The 15,068-nt window shown below is 37.6% G+C and overlaps 1 protein-coding gene across 17 annotated transcripts in view; it reads right to left on the minus strand.

Moving 5' to 3' along the window:
* The window catches only part of Hdac9 (histone deacetylase 9), an 872,989-nt gene that overhangs the window by 383,638 nt on the left and 474,283 nt on the right, over positions 1-15,068 (minus strand). For 10 of the 17 annotated variants that reach the window (XM_052738329.1, XM_052738325.1, XM_052738327.1 and 7 more), the window contains 4 exons: positions 10,325-10,566; positions 6,275-6,425; positions 5,107-5,233; positions 2,531-2,652 (listed from right to left, as the gene is read on the minus strand). In XM_052738329.1, coding sequence (XP_052594289.1) covers positions 2,531-2,652; positions 5,107-5,233; positions 6,275-6,425; positions 10,325-10,566 — 642 coding nt within the window. The remainder of the gene's footprint in view (positions 1-2,530; positions 2,653-5,106; positions 5,234-6,274; positions 6,426-10,324; positions 10,567-15,068) is intronic. The other 7 variants (XM_052738322.1, XM_052738334.1, XM_052738330.1 and 4 more) reach the window with 3 other exon arrangements.

Genomic DNA, 15,068 nt, shown 5'->3' on the forward strand with positions numbered 1-15,068 from the left:
TCCTCAATGATCTATGGCAATTCTCTAGATTCAGTTCAATGTGATGTAACTTTATAATACAAAAATTTCCATAAGCACTTTCCCCAATCACCACTTACATTTTATCATGGCAAAATTTTATTGTTTACATGTTTCAAAGTGACATTCTAGTCAGTGGAATATAACAAATGCTGAAGTCTTAGTTAATAATTGAAATATTATTGAAATTTTTCAATGATCAATGAAAGACAAAGATGAGCCTTAATTTTCTCACAACACAATTGGCATATATCAAATGGATATGTGTCTGGATATTGGAGAGTTCTGCCTATTTGTAATTAATGAAGAGCATCTCTAAGTATTTTTATATGTAGAAAACTTCTGTGGTTTATTTCATCACACTTTTCTTAATCAGACATTGGGAACTGGACAAGGAATATTCTGAAAAACTAGTGATATCAAAGTATTAACAGTGGTTCAAGAACTTTATTGCTACAATGTTTGAAAATGTTTGGTTTTGCAGATCAGCAGCCTGATACTTTGTAAATATTAGATTTTCAGCAGAAAATAAACACATTTCAAATATCGGGCAGCTATAGAAAATATACCATTAGACAGGCTATGGATTTTCACATGTATTATCACATAAAGAGGTAGAGGGTACTTCTTACATATGTGCCCACATTCAGATCAGGGATCTTAACATGCACTTTGAACATGATTGTGTTGTGGATTGGGAATTTCAATGAGAATAAATTAACAGCCTGTTATTCATTCTTCTCATGGGAAAAACCAAACTGTTCTCATGGAAACAGGAGGCTCTAAAGCACCAACTTCTTAGTACTCCTTAGATTTTTTTTTTTAATTTCTTTGTGGATGCTTGGGGGCCCAGATGCCCCTTCTCTCGAGGGCACTATCAGCTCAAAGTCAGTGTGTAGTCTCAGTGCTCAGAAGACACAGGTCTTTTGAATGCATCACGTGTTAGGAGACGACTGACTGTTCTTTCCTTCTCCTGACTTCTTGGGCTATTCCATGGCAGGTCCTTCCCTGACTATGGAAATGTTCACAGAATTTTTGTCAATAAAACACACGCCACTAAATATTAAGGCTGTTAGTCCCACACATTTTATGAAGCAATTTTCACAAAACAAACCCCAACGTTTAGAAGAACGTAAAGCCTTGATCTTTTCTTTACCTTCTTTTGTCCTAGAGAACTTCACTTAAAGAAAGGTAAGGCAATATATGGGTAGTAACGTAAAATTCAGATGCAATACATGAAGCTCAGCCATTCTTTATATTGGATTCTACTGAAGTGTTCAACTATATCTAACATCTAGAAACATAAAAATCTCTAGCCTATAAGAATAAAAAGGCACTGATTGCCTTGGGAAGCTTAAGCACCCTTTTCCTGCATCTGGGACCACATAAAGTGAATGAAAGGTAATAAATTCTTATTCACGATTGATTTTATTTTTAAATCTTCATTATGCCATAGGTAAATTATCTGACAGAAATTAGTTTCACCATGTGTTTGTTCAATCCACATCCATTTTAATTACTTAAAATTGCTTGGAAAAATAAATATAATTATTTGAAATCACCACTCTGTGGATTTTATACACAAATTACAGAGATGAAACACCCCAACAAGACTTGAATAAAATACAATAGACTCAACTATCTATGAATACCTGTTTGGAAGCTGTGGATGTAAGCATTTTAAATCTTTTGAAAAGCTACAGTTTCTAAACATTGAAAGCTTTAGAACAGAATGTACACAAATCTTGTTATCTATTATTTAAATTATAGTGGGAAGAGTATATACATATTAAATATAACTTGTCAGTGACATTCAAAGGGAACATGAGATGGGAAAAGAAATATATATGACTTAGAGAGATGTTACTGTCCATTAAATTCTAAATAAAACTTCACCATGACACTTGCCAAGCAAGTTTTACTGTAAGTTCCTATGGGTGCAGTTGTGTATCCTCACACGTAGATTAATAGGGACCCATTTTCACTGAGGTCAGTAGTCTGGAGAACACTAGGAAACTAACTTACTCAGAAGGAAGCATGATGTTCACTACATAGACATTTGAAGTTTTAAAATTAAAAAATATTGTTGGACAGAATATCCTTATCAGACATGTTTAAATGATTAAAGAAAGGATAAAACAGGAAATATTTCTCTAGAGGACAGGATAGGTTCTTTAAAATGAAAAAGTTGTATTTTTTCTGAGGAATGACATCCCTATTTTCCTTTATCCTAATATTTATTGCTAATCAAAATAAGATAAACTTTTCAATCTTACAAAAATACTGTATGGGACTCATGCAGAAATAAGGAAAATGGAGTCACGAATCTCTGTGCCACTGTATATGTACAGGAGCTTATATATGCACATGCTTGTGCACAAGTCCATTTCAACAGCCTGTGACTGTAGGGTGTACTACCTATACTTCAAATTTTTTAACTTTCATCTAGAAGTAACACAAACGGGAGGTGTGTCATGAAAAAGTCAGTGTTCTCCTTGCTATCCCAACTTACCAGTTTTTCTCAAGGGGAAATCATCCTTGGCATCTTGGGCTCCTGGTAATGTGTACTTGTAAGATGGAGATGTTCCACTAAGAGGTGGAGAGCTTTGATCCAGTGATGTGTGGTGGGCAGCCCTAAAACAATAAAGAAGGTTAATACTGATGCTCGACTTCAGTGCATGTTAGTCAGAAGCAATCAGTTGCACATGCTGTCCGTGTGTCCCAGCTGCATTTATGTCCTTCCTCCTTAGTGAATGCAAACTACAGCCTCACGCATCCAAGGGCACTGCAGCAAATATGGAATGATGCATGATTCCTATGATGCATGATTCCTAGCAATGCCCACTTCATTCGCACGGGAAATTTCACTTCATTAGAAGAACTGAGATTGTTATACTAAAAAAATAAAAATAAAATAAAAGCTACCATTTGGACCCTTTGGAGTCATCATTATAGAACAACCATGGAGGAAGGGAACAGAACATGTCCAAAGACCTCGGCACTGCCAGATAGCACAGCCAAATGCATGAGGAGGCTCTTTGTACTGAGCAGGTTACAGTGCCAAGGGCCTCAGAGGCCTGACTCTCACAGGCAACCTTAACACGCAGAATAGAAAGCACATTCCTCTTCAATAGAAAACTAACTTCTGAAATATTTTCTCTCTCTTGAATGGCTATATTGAAAAAGAAGCGATTGTGCGACCGAAGGAGAATTTAGAGGACTTAACTCAGACTACCCAGTGTATACAAGCATCACAAGTACCATATATGATGGAGAGAATGCCCAGGACGCAGGGCCACTACCACACTGTTCTACTACAGGTCTTTATTTGAAAAATACATTCTCAACAATTATTTAAGGTCATTTTACATACTTCTAACTGGTAAAAAGCATCAAAATGTGTCATTATGCCCTTTTTATAGAGGAAGAAACTGATTATTTGAGAATTCAAGGAAATCTCCCAGAGTCACAGAGCTAATTCCTGAAATTAATGATTTATGGTTAGCTGGAATTATATTCCATATAAACAAGAAAAGAGGAGCTGACATGAGGAGCCATGTCTAACATACTCAAGGGAACAGCTGAAGAATTTTCAGCAGATAAATTATTTGTTAATAGTTGTTTCTCATTAGAAATATGTGATTTTTTCTTAAAATGTTTTAACTTAGAAAGCACAATGAATCAATCACATACTCTGCAGATAATTTTAGGAAACAAAATTATATTTCTTTCAGAATACTTTATTATACTGACTGGTTTCTCAGATCAACTGATAAACACATAGGACACAATTGTTCAAATGTCTAAGATTTTTTTGTACTCTGCCTGATACCTCAGTTTTGGGAAAAGAAGAGGGTGTATACCTATAAACAGACTTCAAAGTATAGTAACTTTTCTGTAAAACTCTTGGGATGCTTCTAAATTCTATAAATAGTTAGGATATACTTCCTGTCCTTGATGTGAGGGATGAAAAATAAACATATAAAGTCTTAAGGCCATTCAACAAACACATTTATGAGAGAAATGAACCCATTATCTTCTATCCTATTATAAAATGTGATTTATATATCTAGTCTTTGATCTGATTCTGAAAAAAAATTCATTCTTATCTCATAGTGAAAAGAAGTGTATTTTACAGAATATCTCTGTTGGACTTGGGAAGCATGGTCCCAGGAAAGTGAGCACTGTGTATCTTGTCTTCAGTTTGCATCTCAGAAGCCAAACCATTATTTCACTGGGTGGAAAGAAGTGAGGTACAGCCGGGCGGTGGTGGCGCATGCCTTTAATCCCAGCACTCAGGAAGCAGAGCCAGATGGATCTCTATGAGTTCAAGGCCAGCCTGGGTTACAGAGTGAGTTCCAGGAAAGGCACAAAGCTACACAGAGAAACCTGTCTCAAAATTAAAAAGAAGAAAAAGAAGAAGGAGGAGGAGGAGGAGGAGGAGGAGGAGGAGGAGGAGGAGGAGGAGGAGGAGGAGAAGAAGAAGAAGGAGAAGAAGAAGAAGAAGAAGGAGGAGGAGGAGGAGGAGGAGGAGGAGGAGGAGGAGGAGGAGGAGGAGGAGAAGAAGAAGAAGAAGGAGAAGGAGAAGGAGAAGGAGAAGGAGAAGGAGAAGGAGAAGGAGAAGGAGAAGGAGAAGGAGAAGGAGAAGGAGAAGGAGAAGAAGGAGGAGGAGGAGGAGGAGGAGGAGGAGGAGGAGGAGGAGGAGGAGGAGGAGGAGGAGGAGGAGGAGAAGGAGAAGGAGAAGGAGAAGGAGAAGGAGAAGGAGAAGGAGAAGGAGAAGGAGAAGGAGAAGGAGAAGGAGAAGGAGAAGGAGAAGGAGAAGGAGAAGGAGAAGGAGAAGATTCAACAAAGAAGATAATGTACTCCCTGCCTTCAGTGACACACGCTAATGCTTGCCCCTATGTACTTCGTTGTATTTTTTCTCAGGACCTTCCCAGTAACTCCAGAGGCAGGTGCTGTGGTCCTTTGTGTAGAGAAAGCCATGCAAGCCTGAGAAGGGGCAGGGCTCAGGATTTCTGCCCAGGTCAGCCTAAGGTAGAACCTGTGCTCTTTACCCTCAGGAGGAAAACAGCTAAACACAGAACATACGTGTACCAGAGCTTGGGATGGCGGCTCACGGAATGATTCTTTCCATTGGTTGGAGTGTCTTTTGTTGCTGATTTACTCAACAGGAATTCTTGAAGCTTCTGCTTTACCTCTGTACTTGCCACTGCCCCTGAAACACACACAGGGAAACAGACACCGCCTGTAGTTACGTCCTCCCACCACTCAAGAATACTCAACAACAGTTATGAGGAAATATCACTGGCCACAGCATATGGAATTTTCCTACAAAACAAAACAAAATAAAACAAAGCAGAACCTACAATGGCTTTAGAAAATGGCAGAGTCCTGTTCTGTAACTGTTACTTACATTACAAATTATCAAAATACCTTCAATGAGTTTTTTGATCATTTTTATAGGAAAAGAATTCCTAGAACTACCATCCATTCATCTTTAAGTTTAAAAAGAAAATTGCTGAGGGTTGGGGAGTTAATGGTACAATGCTTGCCTAGTATTTGTGAAGCCCTATGTTCAATCCACAATTGACAAAAACAAAAAATAAATAGGAATAAAATTCTAGTTTTTAATTTTATTTTTTTTAAATCAAGAATCTCGGGGAGTGTTGTAGATTATTACAATACATTAAAATGATCACTTCTGAGTTTCTTGTTAAAAAAAATCAACATTGTTTTAAAATTCATTTGATTATTAAGCAAATATATTCTGTTGATAATTTCAGTTCAAATCACCACACTTTAAACTTTGCAACGACCTGAGTTTGAACTGACTGGATAGAGGGCAATTATTTGGATCTGTCTCCCTCTTGTGGACCATAATTTTGCAAATGTTCTGCCTTGTGTTTAAGAACAACAAAAGGGAAGGAGGCACATTATGATGTTCAGAACGTGGACTGCTTGGGCAGGAAGAGAGAAGAAATGAAAACATGTAGACATAACTTTATTACCGAAAAGGGAGTCTTACGTTCAATCACTTTAGTGTGATGGTATTTTTAAAGTCCAAAGAACAAGCCTGTGTCTTTGGCAATGCTGTTTATTTCTCATTATGCTCTGCAGAGCTGATAGGAGAGGGCAGTTTAGTCTACAGGTTATTCTTTTGACTAGACAAGGACAGTTTGGACAGGCTTATTTCCATGGTTTATCGGTTCCTTGAGGTTCGGGAAGAGGGTGCGTCCGTTACCCTGGTGCCTCTTACTTTCTCGTCCTCTATCTTTGCCTCTGAGAGGAGGAAGCTGCTGCTCTCTGCGATGCCTCTCTACTTCCTGTTCTTGCCTCTGCTGCTCCAGTTTCTGCTCCTTTTCTAGGAGTTCTTGCTGTTGTTTTATGGCTAGAAGTTCCTGTTGCAACTTGCGAGAAGAGAAAGACATGAGAGTGTGCAATTTCTTTAAGCTTCAAAGTCATCACTCACTGCCCCAAATCGCAATGTTTTAACTTTTGGAACTTGATAGTATTTAGTTTGTGCTTCAACCACCTTATTATGATTGAAATATAAAGACAGGAAACTAAAAGGTTTTGATATCTACAACAAGTAAGCTTTCAGATAATTTCATCATTTGTGGATCCCTATCAAAAATTATTACCAAATTCACTAAGGTCATGTGAATGCTGTTGACTTGAACCTTTAGCTTCTTTCCATGTGTGTCTACAAAACATAGGAACATGCAAAGGCGGAGACAGCCCAGATGTCTATTTCACAAAGTCTCTCACACTATAAATAGACAATCAGTTCTTATCTTGAGATACAGTATAAAACTGCCGCGGATAGGACAGCAGTGGGGGTTACTTTGGGGAAAGCCTGCCCGAAACAGTACAAACACTGACTACACCCTTCACAGAGAAAGTTCTTGTTAAAGTGAAGTGACCTACACATCTATATACTTCTCTAGAAGATAACAGGAAGTTCAGAACTGTCATCTAACACAGGAAAACTTCTAGATTAGAGACATAGATCCAAAAGAAGTCACTTCCACAAACTGTACTTCCATGCATTCATGTCTAGTTTTCTGAATCCTCTGAATTTACTTCAAACCATACATAACAAAAAGATGAGGTTATTTGTTATGGTGTTTTAAGGTGTCAGTTTCCTTTTAGTTACATATATCTGAAGAAAAGCAAAAGTACGCACTGAAGAACAAGTCTCTCAAATCCTATTTAGCGTCTGGCATTACCAGGTCTGAGATCTGACAAGATACTAAAGCTACTCTGAACCTCGGTTCATTATAAGCAAGACAATAACGTCTCTCACAGATCATATACATAATTCATGTGAAATTTAGGTTTTAGTTTTGAATGATATCATTTCAATTATTACTATTTATTGCTTAATAACTAAAGCATAATTTATCCTTTTGAATATTAGTTATCTAAAAAGCTGTATTTTATAGCAAATAATGGAACAAAAATTTAAAGCTCTGTGGAATGTTATCAGGACCTTCTTGCTGGAGCAACAAGAGGGCCATTTTTTTATGCTAAGTATGGCAGCCTTACCCAATCTAAAGCATATGGTTAGGAGTATTTCTGTTTATTCTCCATATTATATCTTAATATCTTGGTGCTTTGTTTTTATATACCAGCCACTTAATGGATGTTCTCAAATATATCACTGTTATTTAGGAACCCATAGTTATGTTTAAATTCTGTTACAATGTCAATTCTATATCAATATCGAGACTGGTCAAATTGATTCAATACTTTATCCAAAACTTCAATGAAATCGAACTATAATTCCTTCTAGAAATGGAAAAGCATACATACACATTCATTACCATAGTCACTACTTACAACAAAGATTATGGAAATGGGGTATGTCTAAAAAATTAAAACGAAGTAAAACTTAACGTGTTTATTTCTATTTTAGCCTGAATGAGCCATGGTGACTTAGGAGCTTTTTGGACAGACTAGCGAAGACAACACAATTTTGAGCACCTACATTCTAGCCACTATCTGTGTGGCTTTGCAGAGTTACTACTGAAGAAGTCTCTACTTCAGTTGGCTAGGTAGAAACTAGGAGACTAGAATAGAAGGCAGCAGGTGCTGACTGCAAGAAGAACCAGCGTTCAAAAGCTAATGCCACTAAATCCTGAGGTACTGTCTTCCTCATGCAAATAAATCTAAATTAATGTTACCCATAAGGCAGTAACAAAGCAAAATAAAAAAGTTAAGGGAATATATAACTTCCTAATCTTTAAAAGAAGAAAGATGTAAACACATCTTCAGCCTCTAACAAAAGAATGCACTATGTAGGGAAACCATCTTCTTAAAGCTACAGTTCCCTTTTAACCATCTCATGATTCTTACTCTCTCGAGTGCCTCTTTTCCAGGTGCCAATCAACCTGCCATGTTATTTTGTTTGTGCCACAGAAGCAATTACCTACTTGCTACTCTTAGGTTCTGAGTGGTCAAATGATAAATTACTCACAAGTGACTTTAGCAGTAACAATGGCACCAAACATTAATGAAAAGAAATCAAAAACCAGACAATGCAAGTAGCTTATCAGCATGGCTTGGTACTCAGGGAAAGCGACTCAAACACAAAAGAAAATGAGCCATATAGTTATTCAGATCTTGAAGCATGGGGATGAATGTAATCTTACTCACGCCTCATGGCTCTGTTAAGATGCCTGGAAGGACTGGGGAAAGCAACCTAGACATCAATGCTTCTATTACTGGTTCAAGGGTCAACGTGAAAGAACACTTTGGCATTTATTCAAAAATAAATGTACAAACTCAGTGAAGGCCACTCATATGCAAAATACAGGCATGAGACAACAATGTCGCTGGGGACACACACAGAAAGTCCTTCATTCTTATTTTAAATGTGTTTCATAGGGCAACACTATGAAAGTCTTCAGTAAACTTCACTAGTAAAGAGACTATATTTTACATTAGTCATTGAAGAGCCTTCTCTGCAGATAATATATCTTGCAGAACAAGGAAAATGGGGAAGAAAATAGCACTTTTACCTTCTCAGACATTATAATTTAGTGTTATAATTTAGTTATCTATATCAATGCCATATTCATATATTTGTACTTGATATATAAGAGATTACATGACTAAAATACAATATAATAAAATACAACAAAATGCATAATTCTATTGATTATTACCCTTAAGTCATCTTTGAAGGAGTTGATTATAAAATAAAATTTTACTGTAAATATTTTGTGCTTTTAATAATATCTATTTTATTGAACCAAAACATCCTTGTGCTTTCTTACAATTTTAAAACATTGGCTCATTCTGGAGCCCAGGTTATTTCCAAGTTTAGATCTTCCCTCTCCAATTCCCAAGTTTTGAGATGAGGACTATGTGCCACCATCCCCTGCAAGATCTCTATTGATAAATATCCTTGCCAATTATTAAAACAAACAAACAAACAAAAAACTAGTAAAGCTACAGTGATGTTTTCCAGTGAATACACCAAAGAAGAAAAAAGTAATTTGGCACATATACAATCACCAGATGTCAGCAAAAATTCTGAGCTATTGTTATATTTCCCCTGACATAACAGTCTATAAAAACATTAAAATATTTATCCAGTTTTTACATATAAAAATCCCTTCGCCTGGTGGTGGTGGCACACGCCTTTAATCCCAGCACTCAGGAGGCAGAGGCAGGCAGATCTTTGTGAGTTCGAGGCCAGCCTGGTCTACAGAGCTAGATCCAGGAAAGGCGCAAAGCTACACAGAAAAACGCTGTCTCGAAAAACAAACAAACAAAAATCCCTTCAACCTTTCATTATATTATTATATTTTTATTTTGATTATATGCCATATGATATCATTCCTATAAGGAACAACTTGTATTGACCTAGACTGAGAACCAACCAAACAGCAGAAGAGGGCTGTTTCTATTCACAAGATGAATTTACCCTTCTTGATAAATAGTGCACATAGCTTCTTTAGCAGCATAACCTGGGCCTTTCAGTCACCTTGGTGGTGACTACAGGGGAAAGGGAACACACAGGAGAGGGTATACATGGGAATGGCAAGTTCCTGTCACTCCAGGTGAATCTGTAAGGTAAAAGGTAGGAGTGGCAGAGCTCTCCCAACAGCCAAGCAAGTGCTTACCAGGTACTTACCCAAGTTTCCAACTAGTACAACCACAATTTCCTTCAAGCCACACATCCATGTCCTAACCCCAGTGAACTTCCCCATCAGTGCTCGCGTGTGCTGGCCTTGTGCCCACAGCGTGGTGCAGATGCCCTGATCGGGATGGTCAGAGACAAAGACACATTTGCTACCTTGATGTGCTCCTGAAGCTGTGCCTGGTGCTGCCGTGTCAGATTCTCATGCTGCTTCTGAAACTCTGCTATTAGGAGCTGCTTCTGGATCTGTTGCTGCTGTTGGATAAGAAGCAGCTCTTGCTGCAGTTGCTTCTCACGGACGACAGGATCCACCACGGGCATCATCATCCTGAGGTCTGTCCTTAGGTCTAAAGGCGAGATGGGCTCCAGGCCCATAGGAACCTCTGATTTCACATCCACTGGAGACACAGGAAAGAAGACAGAGACCGGGGACAGAGGTTTGGAAATTAGCACACCGATTTGTAAACAAAGAACACTGTCTCCTACAGCACACATGAGCACACTCATAAAGGAACAGAACAATCACTGCTTTACACTAATGTAAAATTTGTGTTCTACATAAGATTTGGTAAAGGGTTACTTTTCACTCAGTAGCATGCATTCTGCTCTGAATCTTTCTACAGTTGTCTGTTTTCAAACAGATGGATTCAACTACTGGTATCAAAAATCATTCATAAAATTTATTAGACTGGACCACTGAACAAACTTAAGCCAATGAAGACCAAGAAATGCAAGATGAAAGAAAGATGTCATACAAAAAGGGAACTTCTGTCACAACTCAATTCATAGACTTATAAAAAGTTTTATAATCAAGGATAGAAGATGAGTTCTACCTTAAGATAAGTGGGCAATGCAATACATCTGCATCACCACCAGACCTAGGGAAGAAAAGGGGACAATCTACATCCAAATCCAGATAATGGTGATTAACCATAACAACGGGCCAAGTCTACACATGAAGAAGTGAGAGCAGCCAAGTGCCTAAGTACTGGTTTTTAAATAGTAATCATTTAAATCGTGGAAACCTCATTCTTAAAATAAACAAGAGAGGAAGAAGAATGAGAGAACTTCAAGAAAATATTTAATCAAACCACCAAAGGGAAAAAAAAAAACCTGATGACCCAAGTATAACTTTAGAAGACAATATTTAAATTTATAAAAATTGATTTTGATAATATATATGAAGTGTCTAGCACATTTTGAGTAGATAAGCATACTGCCCCCTGAAAGAAAATTTTAAGCAGGGAAACCATAGCCCGAGAAGCTCTCCAGATGGTGGTTGTTTATGACTAATGTCTACTCTGATTGGTCAGTGCCCAGGCCAAACTGATGGTTAAATAATCTGAGGAATACATCTACCTGGAGGAATCAGGGAAATTTTATAATTATGTGAAACAGGTCAAGTTAAAGACAATGGCTCTTTTGGAAGTCAGGGTTATACCTCTATAAAATTAGTGAGCCACTACTTAGCTCTAACACCCAGCATAGACAGAAATAACCAGAAATTTTAATTGCAAAAATATTTAAAATACTTTAACTTTCTGAGAAGCCTAGGAAAATGGTTCAGTAAGTCAACCAGGACATGCAAGCTGCCAGTTTCAACCTCTATTCTGAAACCCAATGCTTGTTACAATTCCCCTACTTGCATAAGCCTGTGAATGCTGTTATCTCCACCAAGCCTCAGCCTCATCACCACTAAAGCAGAGATGATCATAAGAACAGTAATTAAAGGCTCATATGAAGACAGTCACTCAGAGTATGCACAGCACACCTTTTAGTAAAAATTTTTGGTTTTGTCTTTTATATAAAAATGGAAATTTTCTGTACACTAAAATAATTCACCAATAATGATTGGCTAGCAGATCAAAACCATATAAGCAACTCTTGAAACAAAACGCTGATTTCTATAAATATTAGAAATCTACAATTTGAACCATGAGGTCTTAAACATTTCTATCATTTGATTCAGGTTTGGCACCTCTGGGAGTAAGTCACACAGAGACAATCCTAAGGAGAAAAAGCTTCAATGCTGTGTTGTAATCTGGAGATTTTTATTATTAACATCGTAGTCACCAACTAGAAGAACACCTAAATAAACCATGTCATATCCATTTGATTAAAAAAAAAAAGTAGTCATTGGCTGGGGAGAGAGGTCAGTTGATAAATTATAAGCATGAGGACACCAATTCAATCCCTACATTATAAACAACAGTTGAGAATGGTGTTGCATGCCTGTAATCCTAGTACTGGGAAGGTGAAGACAGGTAGATAGATCCTTGAGGCTCATTGACCAGCCAGCCAAGACTGCTTGGTGAGTTCAGGCCAGTGACAGATACTGCTGCAACTAAGGAATGATACCCAAGGTTGTCTTCTGGCCTCCACAAATATGTGCATGCATGTGCATATGCCATCACAGATATATAAACATGCACACTCACACACACATGCTCAAAAACATATGAATCCCTAAAAAATAAATCCTTAAAAATCAGTAATAAACTGGCAATTACACTATGATAACCAAATGACATAAATCTTTATTGAGCCCCTTAAATATTAGACATCATTCTAACCGTTGAGCCTCAGGACTTGAGAGCAAGAAAAGACAAAATATCCAGCCATAACTATGCATGTACACACACACACACACACACACACACACACACACACACACACACACACACACACTCACACACACACAGACTTCTCAGTTACACTAGTCCATAAGTTCTGATGCAAAGAGTGACATAGAGGACAGATGACAGCAGTACTTTGGGTGAGAATCTGGGTGACCTTGACTCTACTTGTCTTCAGCTTTCCATATCTCTTAAATTATTAGAAATACTCATCACTTTTGCATGTTCCACATCTACATAGGTTTAAACATCCCAGATTGGGAATTATCAAGTTTGTACTCTATGCAGATTTATGATTTATTTTCAGGGCTTAAAGGAAAACTCCCAGTTATCCTGTTTAGAGATGCCAGGCCTCACATGTGAATGCTTGTGAGTGCCAATCAAGCTATGCTGCATACATGTATGAGCGCAGTCATGTAGACTGCTACCAATCTTCCTTTACCAATGGTGGCTGTTTTTCAATGTGTAGATCTGAAGTTTGAACTATCAATACTGCATGTAGCAACTTAATGATGATCGGAAAATGATTTATTAATAAACTATGGTTTGACAGACAGTGACTTTTTATGACATTACCCTTGTTCAAACAAATGAATGAATTGTGACAAGTTTGAAAACAAGATGGTTGCCTAGGTCTCTTAGCTGTAATGGGCAATGCAGAACTTCTAGTCAAGACTGTGGAGTGATGTGAGAGTTTGAACATTAACTCAGAATTCTCATGAATCCAGCCTAAAGTAATTTTGTTAACAATATACTTCATTTTTATCTTTAATAGGCCAAACTATAGTCCTCAGTGTTGTTCATGGAAATCTTAATAAGCGAACGTCAGAATCTTACCCTATAAACACAAAATATAAAATAATTCAAAAGACCCTTGAGCTTTCTTTATTGTTCATAAACTATAAACGTCAAACCCCTAAAATTACTCAAATAAACAAACAAGAAAAAAGATAAGGAATAAAATCCCACAGTGCTCTGTAACAGTCATCGCAAACCTCAAAGGGTAATTTGACTTCTTAACCTGCTATCCCAACAGAAATGACTGTGTCTAACTGCTTGCCTTTGTTCACAGACTAATCACTAAATTGTGAAAAATCACCCTCAGCTTACAAAAACTGCCCTTGATTATAAATAATTGCCCAAGACTGAGAAAAAGCGGCAGGCAAGATCCCAGTCTTTCATCCAATTTATTCAGCAGTGATCCACATTCCATTTGTCTAGACTAAATATAGCAGCGTTTATACAAGGAATCAATAGTGCTTGCAGAGAGGAGGGCAGAAGCATGAATATTTCATCAAACATGGAGAGAAGAGGCAATCAGCACTCAGGCTCTGGCTGGGTCATCTTTGGCCTGCTGGATTCGCCCTGCTGCTTGGACAACAGCTCATCTCCCTTATCCACACTTGCATCCCCGCCATGCTTCCTGTTTTTAGCAGCCATTGCATCGTGGGTGACAAAGATGCCTCTTAGTCCACGAGCAATGCTGGATTTTTCTGACATCTTTGCTGACAGGCTAGGGAGTTTCCCAGGACCAATAACAGAAATATTAGACCAGGGTTGAGTTTCAACAGGTAACAGGCACTTTGTGCACAGAATATGAAAGAAAGGGCACTGTGGATACCTACTGTATTTTAACCAGAAATAATCAGTTTACAAGGAAAATGTAACCATCTTTTTTTTTTTTAATTAGTGGATAAATAGAATTTCCTCTGTTTATGTTGTTTGTCTTTTGGGGAACACACACAATTCTTCAAAGATTATTCAGAAGTGGTTGTTGGTGACTCAGGTTAGAAGGTGGCTGATGACAACAAATATTAACATTAACATTAGTTATCCATGAATTGTAGTTTCTTTTCCCTAACAAACTCCAACCCTGGACACAAGTGAGAAAAAGCCATGACAAAACTAGTTTTATTTGGACTTCTCCTTTCTGAGATTATAAATACATGCAATGAGCTGAAGAAATAGCTCCATGGCTAAGAGCATAGGCTAGTCTTCCAGAGGACCCTGGTTCAAATCCCAGCACCTTCATAATGACTAACAACCACCTGTAACTCCAATTCCAGTGGATCTGACACCCCCTTCTGGCATTCACAGGTACTGCATGCTTTTGGTCCATAGACATACATTCAGACAAACGTGTAAAATGTTATAAACAAATAAATCTTTAAAATAAAATAAATAGTAAAATAAAAATAAATAACTCAAACACATATACATTATTTTGGATTTTTAAAATGCTCATCTGGAATATTTCCACACAT

The sequence above is a fragment of the Peromyscus californicus genome, unplaced genomic scaffold, assembly GCF_007827085.1.
Source record: "Peromyscus californicus insignis strain IS unplaced genomic scaffold, ASM782708v3 Scaffold_15__1_contigs__length_86483966, whole genome shotgun sequence".
In the NCBI taxonomy this organism is placed as follows: domain Eukaryota; kingdom Metazoa; phylum Chordata; class Mammalia; order Rodentia; family Cricetidae; genus Peromyscus; species Peromyscus californicus.